The 15,180-nt window shown below is 37.1% G+C and overlaps 1 protein-coding gene across 4 annotated transcripts in view; it reads right to left on the bottom strand.

Moving 5' to 3' along the window:
• The window catches only part of TRRAP (transformation/transcription domain associated protein), a 76,340-nt gene that overhangs the window by 35,372 nt on the left and 25,788 nt on the right, over positions 1–15,180 (bottom strand). For all 4 annotated transcript variants that reach the window (XM_032703768.1, XM_032703770.1, XM_032703769.1 and 1 more), the window contains 16 exons: positions 14,716–14,784; positions 10,723–10,842; positions 10,279–10,398; positions 9,759–9,923; positions 9,183–9,364; positions 8,719–8,917; positions 8,192–8,320; positions 7,299–7,565; positions 6,522–6,728; positions 5,658–5,816; positions 5,437–5,571; positions 5,128–5,238; positions 4,139–4,285; positions 2,819–3,032; positions 2,007–2,132; positions 652–798 (listed from right to left, as the gene is read on the bottom strand). In XM_032703768.1, coding sequence (XP_032559659.1) covers positions 652–798; positions 2,007–2,132; positions 2,819–3,032; positions 4,139–4,285; positions 5,128–5,238; positions 5,437–5,571; positions 5,658–5,816; positions 6,522–6,728; positions 7,299–7,565; positions 8,192–8,320; positions 8,719–8,917; positions 9,183–9,364; positions 9,759–9,923; positions 10,279–10,398; positions 10,723–10,842; positions 14,716–14,784 — 2,497 coding nt within the window. The remainder of the gene's footprint in view (positions 1–651; positions 799–2,006; positions 2,133–2,818; positions 3,033–4,138; positions 4,286–5,127; positions 5,239–5,436; positions 5,572–5,657; positions 5,817–6,521; positions 6,729–7,298; positions 7,566–8,191; positions 8,321–8,718; positions 8,918–9,182; positions 9,365–9,758; positions 9,924–10,278; positions 10,399–10,722; positions 10,843–14,715; positions 14,785–15,180) is intronic.

Below are 15,180 nucleotides of genomic sequence, written 5' to 3'. Positions count from 1 at the left end.
CTCAGTTTTAATAAAACTTGCAAGGTTCTCATTTATCTAATTAAAATATGGGCTGGAAACCTAACAGCAGCAATTCTTTCAGAGTATTTTCTTCAGTACCTTATTCATTAGTAAATTACAGAGTTCTTTACTAGCACTGAATTTTCTTCTACAACATCTGATTTTTTCAATGACTCATGACCTAATTCATTTGATGATAGAATTGTACAGACTGAAAAAGATGCTATATTAAGAAAAAACCACCAGCTCCAACAAATTAATTCACCCACAGTTATTCCAATATTATAATACAGGAAGGAGCAAAAAAAAGTGAAAGCACAGAACAATCAAAAAAATTCAGCCCTTCTTCCCTCAACACCATAAAGTCTCAAAGAATTTCACTATTTCTATTTATGCTGCAGCTCAACAAATATTTCACTAAACATCCACTGGAAAGTTTGGGTTATACTGATATTCATATATTAAGCTGGAAAATGGAATTCATAAGTGTATTTTTAGTCTTCAATACTTCAGTAATGCTTCTCACTAAGTATCTTCTAACATGTAATAATGCACACAAACTCTGAAAAATCATTTAAATCTCTTTGAGGTGAAGATATTTTAATGCTTTACAACATTTCCAATCATTATCAGGTGATATAACATAAATACCTGTATTTGCTTCTGCAGTTCCTGCTGTTGCCTGTGGGTTCAAGTGTTCCCTGACCATCTTCTGCAGGGATCTCATGAAAACCGAAATCAGCCTGTCAATGTAGCTGGGATTGTTGCTGCAGGCAGACTTCAGGATCATTAAAGTCCCTAGAGATAAAAACGTGACTTTAGGGATTAAAACCTCTCTTGGATGTGACCTGAGTAAAATATAGATGCCATGAAAGAAGCACAGGACTGCCCAAGTTACAAACACTAGAAATCTAAATAAATTTCAAGCACACACATCCTGTGTGTGCCCATTAAAAAACATACTCATTAAAAAAAACATTTCTTTTTTTGCTCAGATGGGCACAACATTTAGCCCACAAAGTTCAGCCTCTGAGCCACAGAATTACTACAATATGCACGATCTGACAGCTGGTTGTGGTGCTGCTTTTAAGGGAGTTCTGGACAAAATGTAACAAACATCTTTCTTGGTTAGTTTGTTATAAAGTTTGTCCTGACATCTGACAAATAGGCAATTCCCAAAGCGAAATTACAACCATCTACAAAGCTCACAGAATAGAATAGTGAAGGACATTTGCCATTTAAATCAGCAACTTTTCCAACATTGTACAATTTCAAGTCTGTATTACCAACACAACCAGTCCTGGACCACACTCTATTATTCCAATACATCTTTGTCATTCTATTATGTATCTGAGTTCTCTGCCAGTTAAGTAAGTACAAAAAAAAAACCAAGAAAAAAAAAGAAACATTTCAGTTCTTCAGAATGGTATACACTAAAAATTCAGATTTTCTCAGTCAAGAAAAAATAGCATTTTTGTACTTTCTTGCTTACTGAGAACTTAAGACCTATGAAAACATAAATCTTTCTACACTAAATCTGATAAATGAGACTTTAAAAAAATGGAAAAGAAACTATAAGGCAGTAACTGTGTACACAGATTCCTTGAACTATTCTACTGTATCTCAGAGTACCCTGCAGGATTTGGTTTTTTCCATGTAACAAGCTTCCAGTAACTTTCACTTTATTTTTTGGTTAATTTGAATGCTGCACATTTTTTCCTATGCACTTTGCATACAGAAGGCTTCCATCTATTACAGCTGCAGCTTGAATAATTGCTCCCAAATCAGCAACTGGGAGAAGACAGAACACAATGAATCCCCCTCCAGTCCCTTTCCCCACAGATGAGACACCCCAAGCTCATCTCAAGGTAGCTTGAAATGCTTCCCACAGCTTCTTCTCCATGATATCAGATTGCAACTTCCTCTTGGCAAATGGAAGCTCATGGCAAAGACCTGACTCACTAAGGGCATTCCACATCCAGCTCCCAGAGAAGTGGGACACGTACCAAAGAGCTGGGAAGGGTTGGCATTGGTGGCTTTTTCATAATTAGTCAATCCTTCATAAATAACCTTTCCAACTGCAGCATAAAGGCACTCCAGCTCTTCATACTTTGAAGCTACACTTGAGGTACCTGCAGAGTAGAGAGAGGTGTGTTTGCTTTTGGTAAGATTAGCCACAGAACAGGCAAGGAGCAGTTACACTGAACACTCAGTTGATAAAACATCACTGGAGTTTCATCTTGTCAACAAACCAAGGTAACGCAAGCAGATCCGTCATTTACATAAATCTCTTTATTATAAAACCAGTATGTATTTAATAGTAAACCACTTCTTCTGCGTAACTCAATTTGACGAGCAGTTTTACATTATAGATTTATTTTTTTCCAAGAGATTACCTAAATTAGTTTCTATTAAGACACAGCATATTACCTATTGTCTTTCTTTTTTACACTTTATCCCCCTTCCTTTTTCAGCAAACCAGAAAAGTTTAACAACTAAAAAAATTGCACTTCTGAAGCTGAAAAATTCTAATTGCAAAAATACATTAAATTTATAGCATGCATTCCTTGAACTAAAGTTATGACAGCCACAGGTTATTAAGTTTTTATGTCAATAGATAATGATGTATTCCACATGATTACTTATTTCAGCTTCTCCTTTTTAAACAGAGGTTGAAAGTGCAAGCTAAAATGGACCATTAAATGTAGGAATCATAAAACAGAATATTAGCACATTCCAAAAAGTGCCTTCAGCCCACCCTTAACCACTTCAGTTATTCAGCAATAAAGGACAAAAGGAGGCAGAAAATACCACTTACTTGGTTCTGTAGGGAAAATCCCCATGAGGCGAGAGAGCAAACTGTGCACTGCTCTCAGCACCTTGGTGTTCCCACAGGTCATACAGGCTGCCACCCCTCGCTGCAGGGGCTTGAAGCTGCTCAGGATAGCAGGGGGCTGCAGCACAGTCAACAGGAAACTTAGGACCTCCAAACCGGTGCAAATGTTGGCAAAGTTGGCCTGGTTGGGTTGTTCCTGAAGAGAAACGTGCAAAAAGGCAGTGAGCGGGGGATAAAACACGTAAGAATTACATAAATTACCAAGTTCAGCTCAAATCTGTTGAAAGTCTATAACAAAGTTGAGGTTTCTACAATAGTGATGCTTCAGATCAATCTTTTGGGTAAGTCATGCAGTATAAAACTGTAAAAAAAACAGGCACTACATAAAATCTTTAACCATAAAAATATTACTTAAGCACACACAGGTATGTTCCTTCTGGTGTTTTATGTGATGCTCAGGTTTGAAATCTGCCTGCAACCTTGCTGGTTAGAAATGCTGTCAACAGAGAATGGTGGTTTATTTCCTTGTCAACAGAGACAGGCCTTCAGTGAGGAGCTAAACCAGCATATTTTACAATAAGTTATAGTTTAAAGGATAGAAAAGGGAATATTTGGACCCAATGAAAAAAAATTCCTGGATGTATCTTTGTAAATAAATTTAATTATGATTAAGATAGTAAATCATTCATAAATTATCCATTTTAATGGCAATTTTCACTCACTTTGCACACTACTTGGGAAAAGGTGAGCTAAGCAACAAATATGAGCTCCCTGGAGCACAATCAACACTTGTAAACCCCAAACAAATGAGCCACAGTAAAAGCTCTTCCAAGAGGAGAAGGAGAAAAGGACAGAAATAGTTATTTGCCCTTTCAAGGACCATCTAGTAACAGTTACTAGTCTATTAAATAGTATGATACAAACAAAATAGTTGTAGAAAAAATTATATGGTAGAAAGCACACAAACAGCATAAAAATTATAAATAAAATGTTGTATCATCAATTACAGAGCTAGCCTTTCAGTGAATTTCATATTACCATAATGTGGTCAGAAAACCAGGAATCAATAAAATCAATCTGTAAAACTTCCGACTAAGAAAAAAAAAAAATCCCAAAAATAAAAAGCCCACCAACCATTAAGTACTGCAGCTCTACAAATTATAACCACTGATGCCATTCACATACTTCACAATTTATCTATTCCACTACAGTGAAGAAAAGATTAGTACTATAAAAATCAGTATGCAGATATCTCAGGTGTCAGTGAAACCCAAAGCCCTCCAGGACTAGAACAGAACTTACCACAGTCATCAGCAGCTTGTCAAACCACTGCAGCTTCAGCTCTGACTTGGGCCACATGTCTGGCCGTAAAGCTGTTTTCAGCAGGTTGACACAGCGGCGAGACAGCAACTCCCCAGGAGATCCAGCTGTGTTTGAGTTGTCATTTACCTACCAATTCATCAGAATTACACCCTTTGGTAACCAGCTCATTAATTTATTATGTATTCTAAGCAAGCATATCATTTCTTACTTCTGCAACAAATAGGCTTAAGTAGTTTTATGGCACAGTCACAGAGCCTTTAAATGCATAAAAAGCTGACAACTAATAGTAAACACCAGAACTGGTGTCTAAATTGCCAGCTAATTACCCCAAATCACCCATCAAAGGTGTGTTTAAAAAAAAAGTTTCATCCCATACTTTATTGCTACAACTCTGAACATGCTCAAGATGGTTAATCTTTACTGTTTGCAAGGTACCCATAAACATATGCAGCTCTTTACTCAATTCATCTATATACTTAAGAGCCCATCTACTCTGTGCAAGAGACTGTGGTGTATAAAATCCCATGCTAATTACCAGCTGAGTCTGCTGCAGGAGCAGAAGCCATAAAACTTCTCAGCTTTCACTGCACCCAGTTAATTTTCCCCACTCTAGAAAAGTTAATTCTCAGAAAATCTGGTGAAAAGCTTTAGTTCTACAAGTTGGATGAAAAACAAAAAGTAATCTTGAAAATACAACTACAGTCATTATCCTTATATATGTAATTGATAGTCATTCCCTATTAAACTCTCCAAATATTTAGTTTTAGGGTGAAGTATTCTTGCTCTTTAACCCAGGCAATAGCACAACCATACTTTGCAGCACCACGCAAACACATAAACGAATCAAGGAAACAAAGTATAGGAACACTAGAATAATCCAAGCATAAAAGGGCCCGGATGAAGAGAGGGTTTATGTTTTTGGCTACCAATGCCACACTGGTATTTGCATATCAGAACAAACACACTACCTGGCAAGCGATCCTAATCAAGAAATTCAAGACTGTGTCTGTGTGCTGCTTGTCAATAGGCTTGGCAAGGAGGGCATCAGCTCCTGGCAGGGACTGGCTACGTCCAAACACCTGCATGTACACAAAACACAAACCCCATAAGCAAGATTGAAGAAGGAAAACAACGAGAACAGATTTAAAATGTTTTCTAAAGCTAAAACCTTCAATTTAGGGAGTTTGAGTTACGGGGGGAAAAAAATTATGCTGAATTGCTTAGTTAGGGCAGGTTGTAATTTCAGAGTCTCTGAACAAACCCTGATTTTTTCTTACAGCACTTATTGCTCCTGTAGCTGTCCTGAATCGTTTAACTTCTTGGCCAGAATCCACAGACAATCCTCTTTTAACAGCAGATGAGGTAGAACTTGCTCCTTCTCCACTTGCACTTGAGTCCATATCTGAATCTGGCTGAAATATCAGCAGTGTGCATGTTAAAAAAACTACACTTAACTGTGTAATAGTTCATTCTTTAACCATTTATTTAGACTTCCTACCTGCTGGTCTTTAACTCTTTGCAATTCCCATTTAATAACCACTTCAGCAAGATCCACAGCTAATTTTCTTTGCTCTATTGTAACACTGGGAGTGAAGCCCAGTCTCTGCATGGCACTAACCACATGCTGAACCAAGTGATGTCTCACTGGATAATAAACCTGAAAAAATGGTTTCACAGAAATGTTAGTCATTAGCCAAAAAAATTCTACACAAAAACCAGAAAGTTGAAATAAAGCAAAATGGTAAAATAGTCATCAATCCCAGAGTTTGCTAAATCTGATCCACATACAAATTTTGACATCTGGAAAAGTAACTGGTGCTTTGAAATAAAATTTTGGCTACAATTTTCAGTAGGGACTCCTGATTTCATGTACCCAAATGAATGTGTTCTTTTTAAGAGTCACAATTTTTCTCCAGGACCAATCATGCTAATTTTTTGCCAACCCTTTAGAGAGCTTCAACTCACATTTGAACACACTCAGATATTTCTCAAAAAGGGCTGAGGCATCTTTCTTCAAAAGTGTCTTAAATGTGTACTAGCTGTCCCTTTGGATTGCATTTTAATATGCATTTTCAAAAGTGATCCTATGCTGACGTTCTGCAGCATTCCCCCATTTGTTTCGTGTCTGTGCAATGAGTTCATCTCATCTGACACTGAGTTTTAACTTCAATCATGATAGAGCTTAATAAATTATTTGCTACTAAATAGTTGTTTTCAGTTATAGATAAGTATCTTTAGAGACAGATTATACATTTTGCAGCTAAACCATATAAATCAGAGTATGTTATTTTTCTAATCAAACTGCAGTTTACTTCCCTGATATGGGAGATACAGTGACTACCAGCATAACTGTTACAAGTACCTTGAAATGTTGTACTATCAAGTGCAAAATATGCACTAGTTGGGGAACAGTATGACCCTCTTCCACAATGATTTTTCGCGTCCAGTGAGTGAGCATCTGATGTCCATCCTCCATCCGAGCAGGCACAGCTGGAGTCAGAATAGCCATGGCCTGCCTGACAATAGCTCGGGCCTCCATGGCATGAGCCTTCAGAAGACTGTGAAAAACCTAAACACCAAAGTTTCTGATCAACATTAATACTATAGGTATTTACGAAAACAAAGCATTTATAAAGAATGAGAAACTACAACATATGTTTTCTAAAAAAATACAATCTTTCCCTAAAGGCCCGTAATTTGTTAAATGTACGACGATATATCACCATCAGAAGTATACAGCATGTACTTCTGTTTCCTTTACATTCCATTTTCTTCCTCCCTCTCCACTGTCCAATTCAAAGTTTTCCCTTGGTCCTCATATTCTGTCTCAAATGAAGTGTCTGTCTCTTAAATGAAGTAACATTTCCAATTTTTGTTAATTCAACCAAGGACTTTTCACTGTCCCGCTTATCCTCTCTATTTTCACATACCTTCAAACTTTCTTCTACACTCTTCTATCCACAAGTAAATCATATTAAATATTTGGCCTGCTCCTTCTGTATTTGTGGTATTTGAATTTAACTGTTCCCTTTATACTGAGTACTCAAACCCACTGTGCAGCTTCTACCCTGAATCTTAAAATAAAGCACACTGCAGAACTCACCCACATCCCTTAAACAAAGAAACACAAGCCCAATACCTGCAGAACTATCTTCTTATGGATGGCAAATTTGGCAATGATGTGTGCCAGAAGCAAATGGCCACTGTATTTGCAGGCTGGGTCCACACAGGCCTTGGACAGGAGGCAGGGCCAGGCAAAGGTCATGAGGCGCCTCAGTTTGCTGTTGCGATTTTTGTTGTTGTCGTGGATGTGATGCGGGGCGTGCTCGACCAGCAGCGTGGCAAACTGCAGCAGGTATATCCTCAGGGAATCCAGCATGTCAGCCTGTTTTTCTGGATCAAGTACCTATCAATGAGGAGAGAAGGAAAGCGAGGGGAAAAAAATAAAAAAAAAGAAAAAGGAAACAAAAAACCCGACAAGTTTTATTATTATGAAAGCAAAGTCTTAGCCTTTTGCTTTTTGAGTGGTTTTTAAGAAGACTGAAACCTGTTATTACTTTTTTGACTCGGTTTAGTACCCTCAAAACAACCTCCTGAAGTGTGAACTTTTAAATAATGAGCACATCTGGGAATTTCCAAAGTGCTAGCCTATAAAAATAAATAAATCAAAAACCCCAAGCCTCATCTTCAACATTTCTTTTATAATTGGTTTCATGAAATAGCAGTGAATTAGAAAGGTACTGCTGTTCAGTCATGGAAAGCTTTCCTTATAAGAAAGACATAGATTACAGCCATGTAAGGCCCATCTTTAAAGACAGATATTCAAGTTCTGAAGGTATCAAAGTGAAAATTGTAGTCCAGTCCTACTGATGACTGATGGATCTCATGTTCAGTGTTATGAAGCCATTTGATGCAACAGATCATAATATTCAGAATAGCACAACTAATTCAAATTAGGATTGAAAAGCCAAATGAGAGGAATAACTTTATGTTTTAATTTTCAAACACTTCAGTGTAAACAAGGATTGTTACCTTTGTAATAAAAACACTAGTGATGCTTTCTGGATTATCTCCTTCTGGGTTTGGAGGTCCTAACAGCTGTTCACCTTCTCCCTTTTCAAAACTGTACAGGAAAGCAGGATTCAGGATATGTTGCAGCACCTACAGAATATAAACAAAAAAAGTAAGCCTGAACTATTGCATGGCAGCCAACATTCAAGCACTTTCATATGCAAACCTGCATGTTGGACACACCATGTTACAAAAGGAAGCTGTAAATAAAACCCTAAGAAAAAGACACACACACAGATTTTTCCCCCCTCTTCCTCCCTTCCAAGGGCAAAGATTCTTAGAAAGTGTAAACTAGTCAGCAATAAAAGCAAGATGAATTGCTGTCTCTGTTTATTATCACTCTTCTTCAGGTATGATATTTTCACCTAAATGGCTCTGCCAATTATCGAACTCGTTGACATTTAAGTAAGCAAGTTTTGTTGCCCTAGTTCCCAAGAAGAAAATTAAACCTAAATACCAGGCTTCTTTGATTTAATTGCTTTAGTTACCTTGGCTTTGAGCTCATCTCCAAAGTTTGGGTCATTCAAGTCTACAAATCGGAAGAACAAAGCCCGTTTTTGGGGAATACTGTAGTTTTTAGGGATCTCTTCTTCCATATATTCCTTTAAGAAAGTCATATTGCAGAGAAATCGACCCGTAAAAGCTCGCAGCAACTGGAAGAGTAACTCTATATCACCATAATTCCTTCTGTAAAAACATGTAAAACACAAAGTTTCTGTGAAAATATACACAACCTACTATGCTGATGAAACTAATTTTGGGTTTAAGGAGCAGAGAGGCAACAGCAGGCAGTACCAGAGGCATGGTTTTAGAGGAGTGGCAGTATTATGAAATATATTACACTTTCTCTTCAATAACTGCAAGCCATTTTTAGTAGCCCTACATACCTTTATAGCACTAAAATCTTTAAAACAATGCGTGCAAGGTATAGGAAATCAACACTTTTACTTACTTGCAGTAATTCAATAAGCAATATGCCAACAGCTTTGGCTCCTTCCAGTTTGTCGCAGCCATGTTCTCCTTACGGTGTCTCTCCTGGAAAGCTTCACTCACCCACACACGTTTCAGCTGATTCACCAAGGAATGTTGATTTGCTAACCAACATTCATCATTCTTAACAATAATACTTATGATCTGCCCAAAGGAAAACAAGACAAATGCACAGTCAACACACAGCAGGACTGTCAGTAGAAACAGTGACATAAAAACACTTCTTTAAGGGCAATTAAGGGTTCTAAAATATTCAACAGCAAAAAAAAGTGAAATACAAACTAGTTTAGATTAAAAAAAATAAATTTCTGTATCAATTGTTTCTGCTGCCATGTTTTCCTCTTGTATCCTACTTGATAAAAAAGTGTAGTTAATTTGAGTCTCTTTTTCCTTCTCAGGGTGACACCAACTACAAACACTTCACATGTTTTTCTATGAGCTATAATACACACACATACTGAAAGCCTGTAATGTAAGAGGCTTGCAGCTGAAGAGGTTTTAACTGTCTAGAGCAAAGATAAACAAGAATAAATGATACTTTGATAGCTTGGAACTGCAGATCCAGACGCATTGTGGTGGTGCTTGGAGACCCAGGTCTCACGGCTGCCTGGGTACCGACGGGCAAGAGCAGAGTGATAAATCGGTTGGGATTAGCTGCCAGGACATCTCGCAGGGGTTTGGCATCTTTATGCTTTAAGAAACTCTGCAAAAGGGGAAGAAATAATTTTAATAACCTTTAAAAGCCAAAATGCCAAAAGGTTATATTATCCTGAAGCTTTTATATCCCTCACTAAAGCTGCAGAGGTCGTATTTCACGTATATAAAAACATCGCCTACAACTTCAGTAACAGCCCTACATGATGTGGAAAGGTATAGAATCAACACTTCAGGACAAACAAATACAAACCCAAGAATAGGCACCCTACAGTCAGAGTAAGACCATGATTAAGGACTACAAGGTCATACAGCAAAAAAAGGTGCAAAAGATGAAAAGCTTTTTGTTCACCAGATTTGTGAAGTTGAGGGCTTTTTCCTGTTCCCCTTCCCACACAGCTTACCATAAACATTCTGCTCCACTGGGGATCATTTAAAGTGGCTTCCATCATGAACAGCTCCACAGTCTGGGATGGATGACGTGTCAAAAATTTTATCAGTGGTTCCCTGAATGGACTGCCAGCCTGAAAAATTCACAAAGCTTAAATTAAAAATGCAGAGTATAGAGTATTTTCAACTAATTTACTACCACTCAGAAAAATACATTTGACTTGGCATTCATGCACTTACAAAATGTTCACAACTTTCATGATGACAATTTATTGACACTTTAAAAACTTAACTTCTAAGAGTGTAAGACAAATGTTAATACCTCCTAAAGGCTTCAAGAGCACATTTTGTTACATCAAATGTTCCCATGCCACATTTAAAATATTATAATTATTATACACTAATGTTTAAAAATACCATAAAGCAAAAATTTCAGCAATGTTAACTTCCACTTTTACCTCAATTAACATTGCTCGTTCTGTTTTCATAACAACTTCCAGGAGAGGTTTAACCAGAGTCTGTGGGGCAGCTGGGATCAGATGGAATAAATTTATAATTGCTGAACAAATCTTCATTTCCTACAGGTAAAAAGAAACAGGGTTGAATTAAACATTACCAGCTACAATGTATAAAAACAGTATCACACATCTTACTTATTTGTCCCTCTCCATATTAGCATAGCCAGCAACCAAATGTAAAGGGTTAACATTTATACAGCATCTGCTTACCACAATGTATGAAACAATTGCTCTTGTGGAAGCCTGCCCTGCCCCCCTTGTAACATCATGGTTTAAATTTCATTTTCTTTGTCAGTATAATGGTGTTTTACAGGGAAGAGCTAAACATTGTGCAACAATAGTGTTGATGGGGGAGTTCCAGAGTGGTCACTGCACCACATCAAGAGGCTCGTGCATCAGACAGCCAGACCTTCCCATCTAAACAACCTCTCATACACACCCCACACCCCCAGATTACATGTGAGGGAAAAGAGAGACAGTGTTCCCACAGCACTGCTCAGTCTATCTTGCAAACAGCTTGTTACTTCAAAGAAAAGTCAGCTCTGTTCTCCCACTAGATATTAAATTCTCCAGAAGTCTAAGATAATTTTGCATCTTTTTTTCATTGTGTGATTTAAATGGAGACTGTATTTCAGTTAGGTAGAGTGTGGATTTCCTTCAGTAAGAAAAGGGAAAGGAAAAAAAAAAACAAAACATCCACCTTCACCTCTCTCTAAAACCAAGTTCTAATGTGCAAAATATTATCAAGGGCACTGCATTTCCTCAACTGAATTTAAACACAAAGTATTAGGCCCCACTCCTTTAACATGATCTGCACAGACAGACTCTGACAAAACTACTCTCCTGGATTGAAGTGCAGGACTGAGAACAAGAATAAAAACTTTTGAAACTACTTATGCCTTCAGAGAAACAAACTCCTGCTCTTCTCAGCACAAACATGCTTAACATCCTTAACAGCAATGGCATCAAAACTACTCTGCCACAGACAAACAGAGGACAATTCACAGCACTGCACTCAAAGGCACAATGCACTCTGCCCAAAATACAACAATAAAACTAACAAACCACAGTTTAAAAGAAAAAATAAAAACAAACAACTACAACAAAAAAACCCATGACAACAAAAAAAAAAAATCCCTGTGCCTCCACTGATTTTCTCACCTCTAGCCCTTCTGCAGCAGGCTGAACCAAAATAGAAGTCACAGCATGAAAAGAAAAAGCCCATAAAAATATCAAATAAATGTACAAATTAGCACATGCTATTCTTCAGGCTGCAGTCTAACTTCAGTACAGTTACTTTCTCATCTCGAATGGAAAGAATTGAGACAATGAGTATCTCACATGCTCCAAATTGCCCTCCAAAGAACTAGGATGAAAAGTATCCTTTTTCCTACTTGTACACTGATTAGACACAGTTTCTCAAATATTTATACTGAATAAAGAGATATTAGAGATTATTAAGTTAGGGGAAACCATATTTTAGCATCTTCAAAGACAAATTTGGCCAGCATCAATTATGAAACCACCAATTACAAAACCATTTTCAGTACTCGAGCTGTCAAGCTATACAGTTCCCTAAAGCTACAAAGTCCTCTTAGGCTGTAATGCAGAACTTCCACCACAGAAATTCCACCAAGGAAATTTCCACCCTCTCACAAGAGGAACAGCTGGAGGCAACCATCTAGTCAAAACTTACTCTTTCAATTAGCAGACATGACCTAAAATCCCATGACTTTCCTTAGGGAGGCAGGGAAGAGAGGAAGAAGGGTTTAAATCAAGCATTTCACTTGCTGGGCCAATGAATTAGATTTTAAGCACTAGTTAATATGTTATGTTTTAATTTGTTCATTTCTCTAAACAGCCAGGTCACAGTTCAGGATCACAGTAGGACTGTCATAAATTATTTAAGTGAACAAAAGGCTTAGTTATTCTGGCATCAATGTGGATCTTTATGATAGTCATCAATTATTATGCAGAATTTTTAACTGAAATGTCTGAAGTTTTTAGTTTGTCTACAGTTACCATTTACATATGAAAACTCATTCCCCAGACTTTTGAACCATTCATGAAAAAGCCTTGCTGACCAGGCACTGTCTGCACTCTGCTGGAGAACTGCATGACACCAACATTGCCATCAAATGGCACCTTGACCCAGTGCTGCTGGAAGGAGATGAAATGATTGTAACAGCCCCTTGTACAGGTGGGGAACACCAGGCTTTCCCAGTCAGTTCTCTTCTCCAATGTGTTTTTACCATCATCGGTATTTAACCACGTGGTCTGAACAATCCAACCCTGATAACACTCCCCAGCATTGCTCCTAAGTGAGTATCTCAGATTTTGGAATTTCATTATGATCAGGAAAAAAAGAGAGTAAGTGAAATGCCAGCTACAACAACTGACCACCAGTCTGACCATCCCAGTTTTTCTACATTTAGAAGATCCAATGACAGCAACAGCACAATGTACATACAGACACCTGTCTGCCACAGCAACTGGCACATGGACCATGCTGTCTGTGTCCTCCTTGAGTTTTTATTTTTTAAGGAAACTTTAGAGCAACAACTAGGGAGCGGAAAAGTAATATTTAATCAGCTCTGCAGTCACACAATCCTATTTGAAATGATTCCAGAGACTTCTCTCCTCCCTCAAGATGTGACAGTAGATTCTTTCTCAAGTGTCTGGTGTGCACCTCCCCCTCAACATACCAGTGTTTTAAACCAACATTAAAAAAAAAAAAATCACAGATTTAGGAGACTAAACATACAATTGCATAGAAAACATTAATAAAAAACATTAAAAGCAGGAGAATTCCCAACTAAACATGATTTAGGCACAACTAAAAACTGGTCTAGAGGTGCCACATTGTGGTCTAAAAGACTGTTGCTATAAAAAGATATGCAAGATATCTGTAATCATCACTTTTGAAGAGCGAATCCCAAGAGAAGAATATGAAGGCCTTAGAACTACTCTGACCCGAACAAAATGTGTTTAACTGAGAAATGCACAGTGTTTTAGTTAAAAACATAAGAAAAATTCTATTCACCTTCATTAGAGAACATCCAGGACTAATACAAAGAAATTATCAAATGCACATTTAAAAGCTCTCTTTGTAATGACAGGAAAGACAAATGAAAAGCCATTAAGCCATTTCCACGTTTTAAGGGAAATAAAAAGCCAATCTAATTTCATCCTATTTTGAAAAACAAAGATATTAATGAAATTTCCCCCATTTTTTCCTAGTTACAATAATAAATCTCAGCACTTAATATAAGTGATAAAAAAAATTAATAGAGTTATGGGACTTCTGACAATCTACATAAAACTATGCTGAAGCAGGAATTCCCATCAGTGCTGTATTGCTAAGAGCACACAGTATTGACATTATTGTACAATTTTCCATTTATAAGACAACTAATTAGCTTCCCATAGTTAACACTGAGACCATTAGTTTCAATGGGAGAGAGATTTTAATGTGATCTCAACAAGTAAATACCGAACTTGGTTTTAATAAATGTAGTTCACAATTAACTGGGATTATATTATCATTATGTATAATTTTCAAAAGACTATGTTAGGAACATCAAACATATTAATGAAAAAAAGAGGGATTATGCTGCTGAGCTCATCAGCCATTCCAATGAAGAAAAGATTTCTAAGCAGAAAATCCTGAGGGGGAAAAAAAAAAATCCTTGAGCTGTTCCCACACCAACCTGTAAGTAAAGTCTTTAAAGTAACCCTTTTAAGCAGATAAGAAGCTTCTCTTACTGAGATTTCTAACAAACATTCAATATAGATACAAGTTCATCAGCTTGTAACAAAGCATCAGTGTGTAATCAGTCATGGCAACATTTACAACTGAATGAGTTCTGTAATTCTAAAACGTTAATACCACTTGTTTCTTCTCTTCTCACATAAAAGCTTTCATTAACTCACATTTCCATCACTCCTTTGTCCACCTTTGTGTGTAATAACCACAACTTCCATCCATTTACGCAGGTGTTGCTATAAAGAGAGGATAATTAGTATTATTCTTCTAATTAGACTGTTCCATTTTAGCATAAACTAAAAGAAAAGAAGTAGAGGCAGAAACAATTCTTTGAAGAAAACAAAGGGAAAAATTATTAGCTATTTTCATTCCCTCAGATGGAAAAGTCTTCTGTTACCAAAAGCCCTCTCCATATTCACCTAAGCAGGGATTATAAGAGTACATACATTACACACCACAAAAACCTAAGTCTGATAGGTTTACACTTGTTTAATCATTTGCTTGATATGGATGCATTTAAATATCCATGCCAAAAGGATAAAGATTCCCATATACAGTTTAAAAACTGCAAATAAACACTGTAATACCTTCCAAAATTTAATAAATCAAGAAAGCACCAACACAGACTTAGT

Source organism: Chiroxiphia lanceolata, chromosome 16, assembly GCF_009829145.1.
Source record: "Chiroxiphia lanceolata isolate bChiLan1 chromosome 16, bChiLan1.pri, whole genome shotgun sequence".
NCBI classification, from domain to species: domain Eukaryota; kingdom Metazoa; phylum Chordata; class Aves; order Passeriformes; family Pipridae; genus Chiroxiphia; species Chiroxiphia lanceolata.
This window is presented reverse-complemented; position numbering and strand designations above follow the sequence as displayed.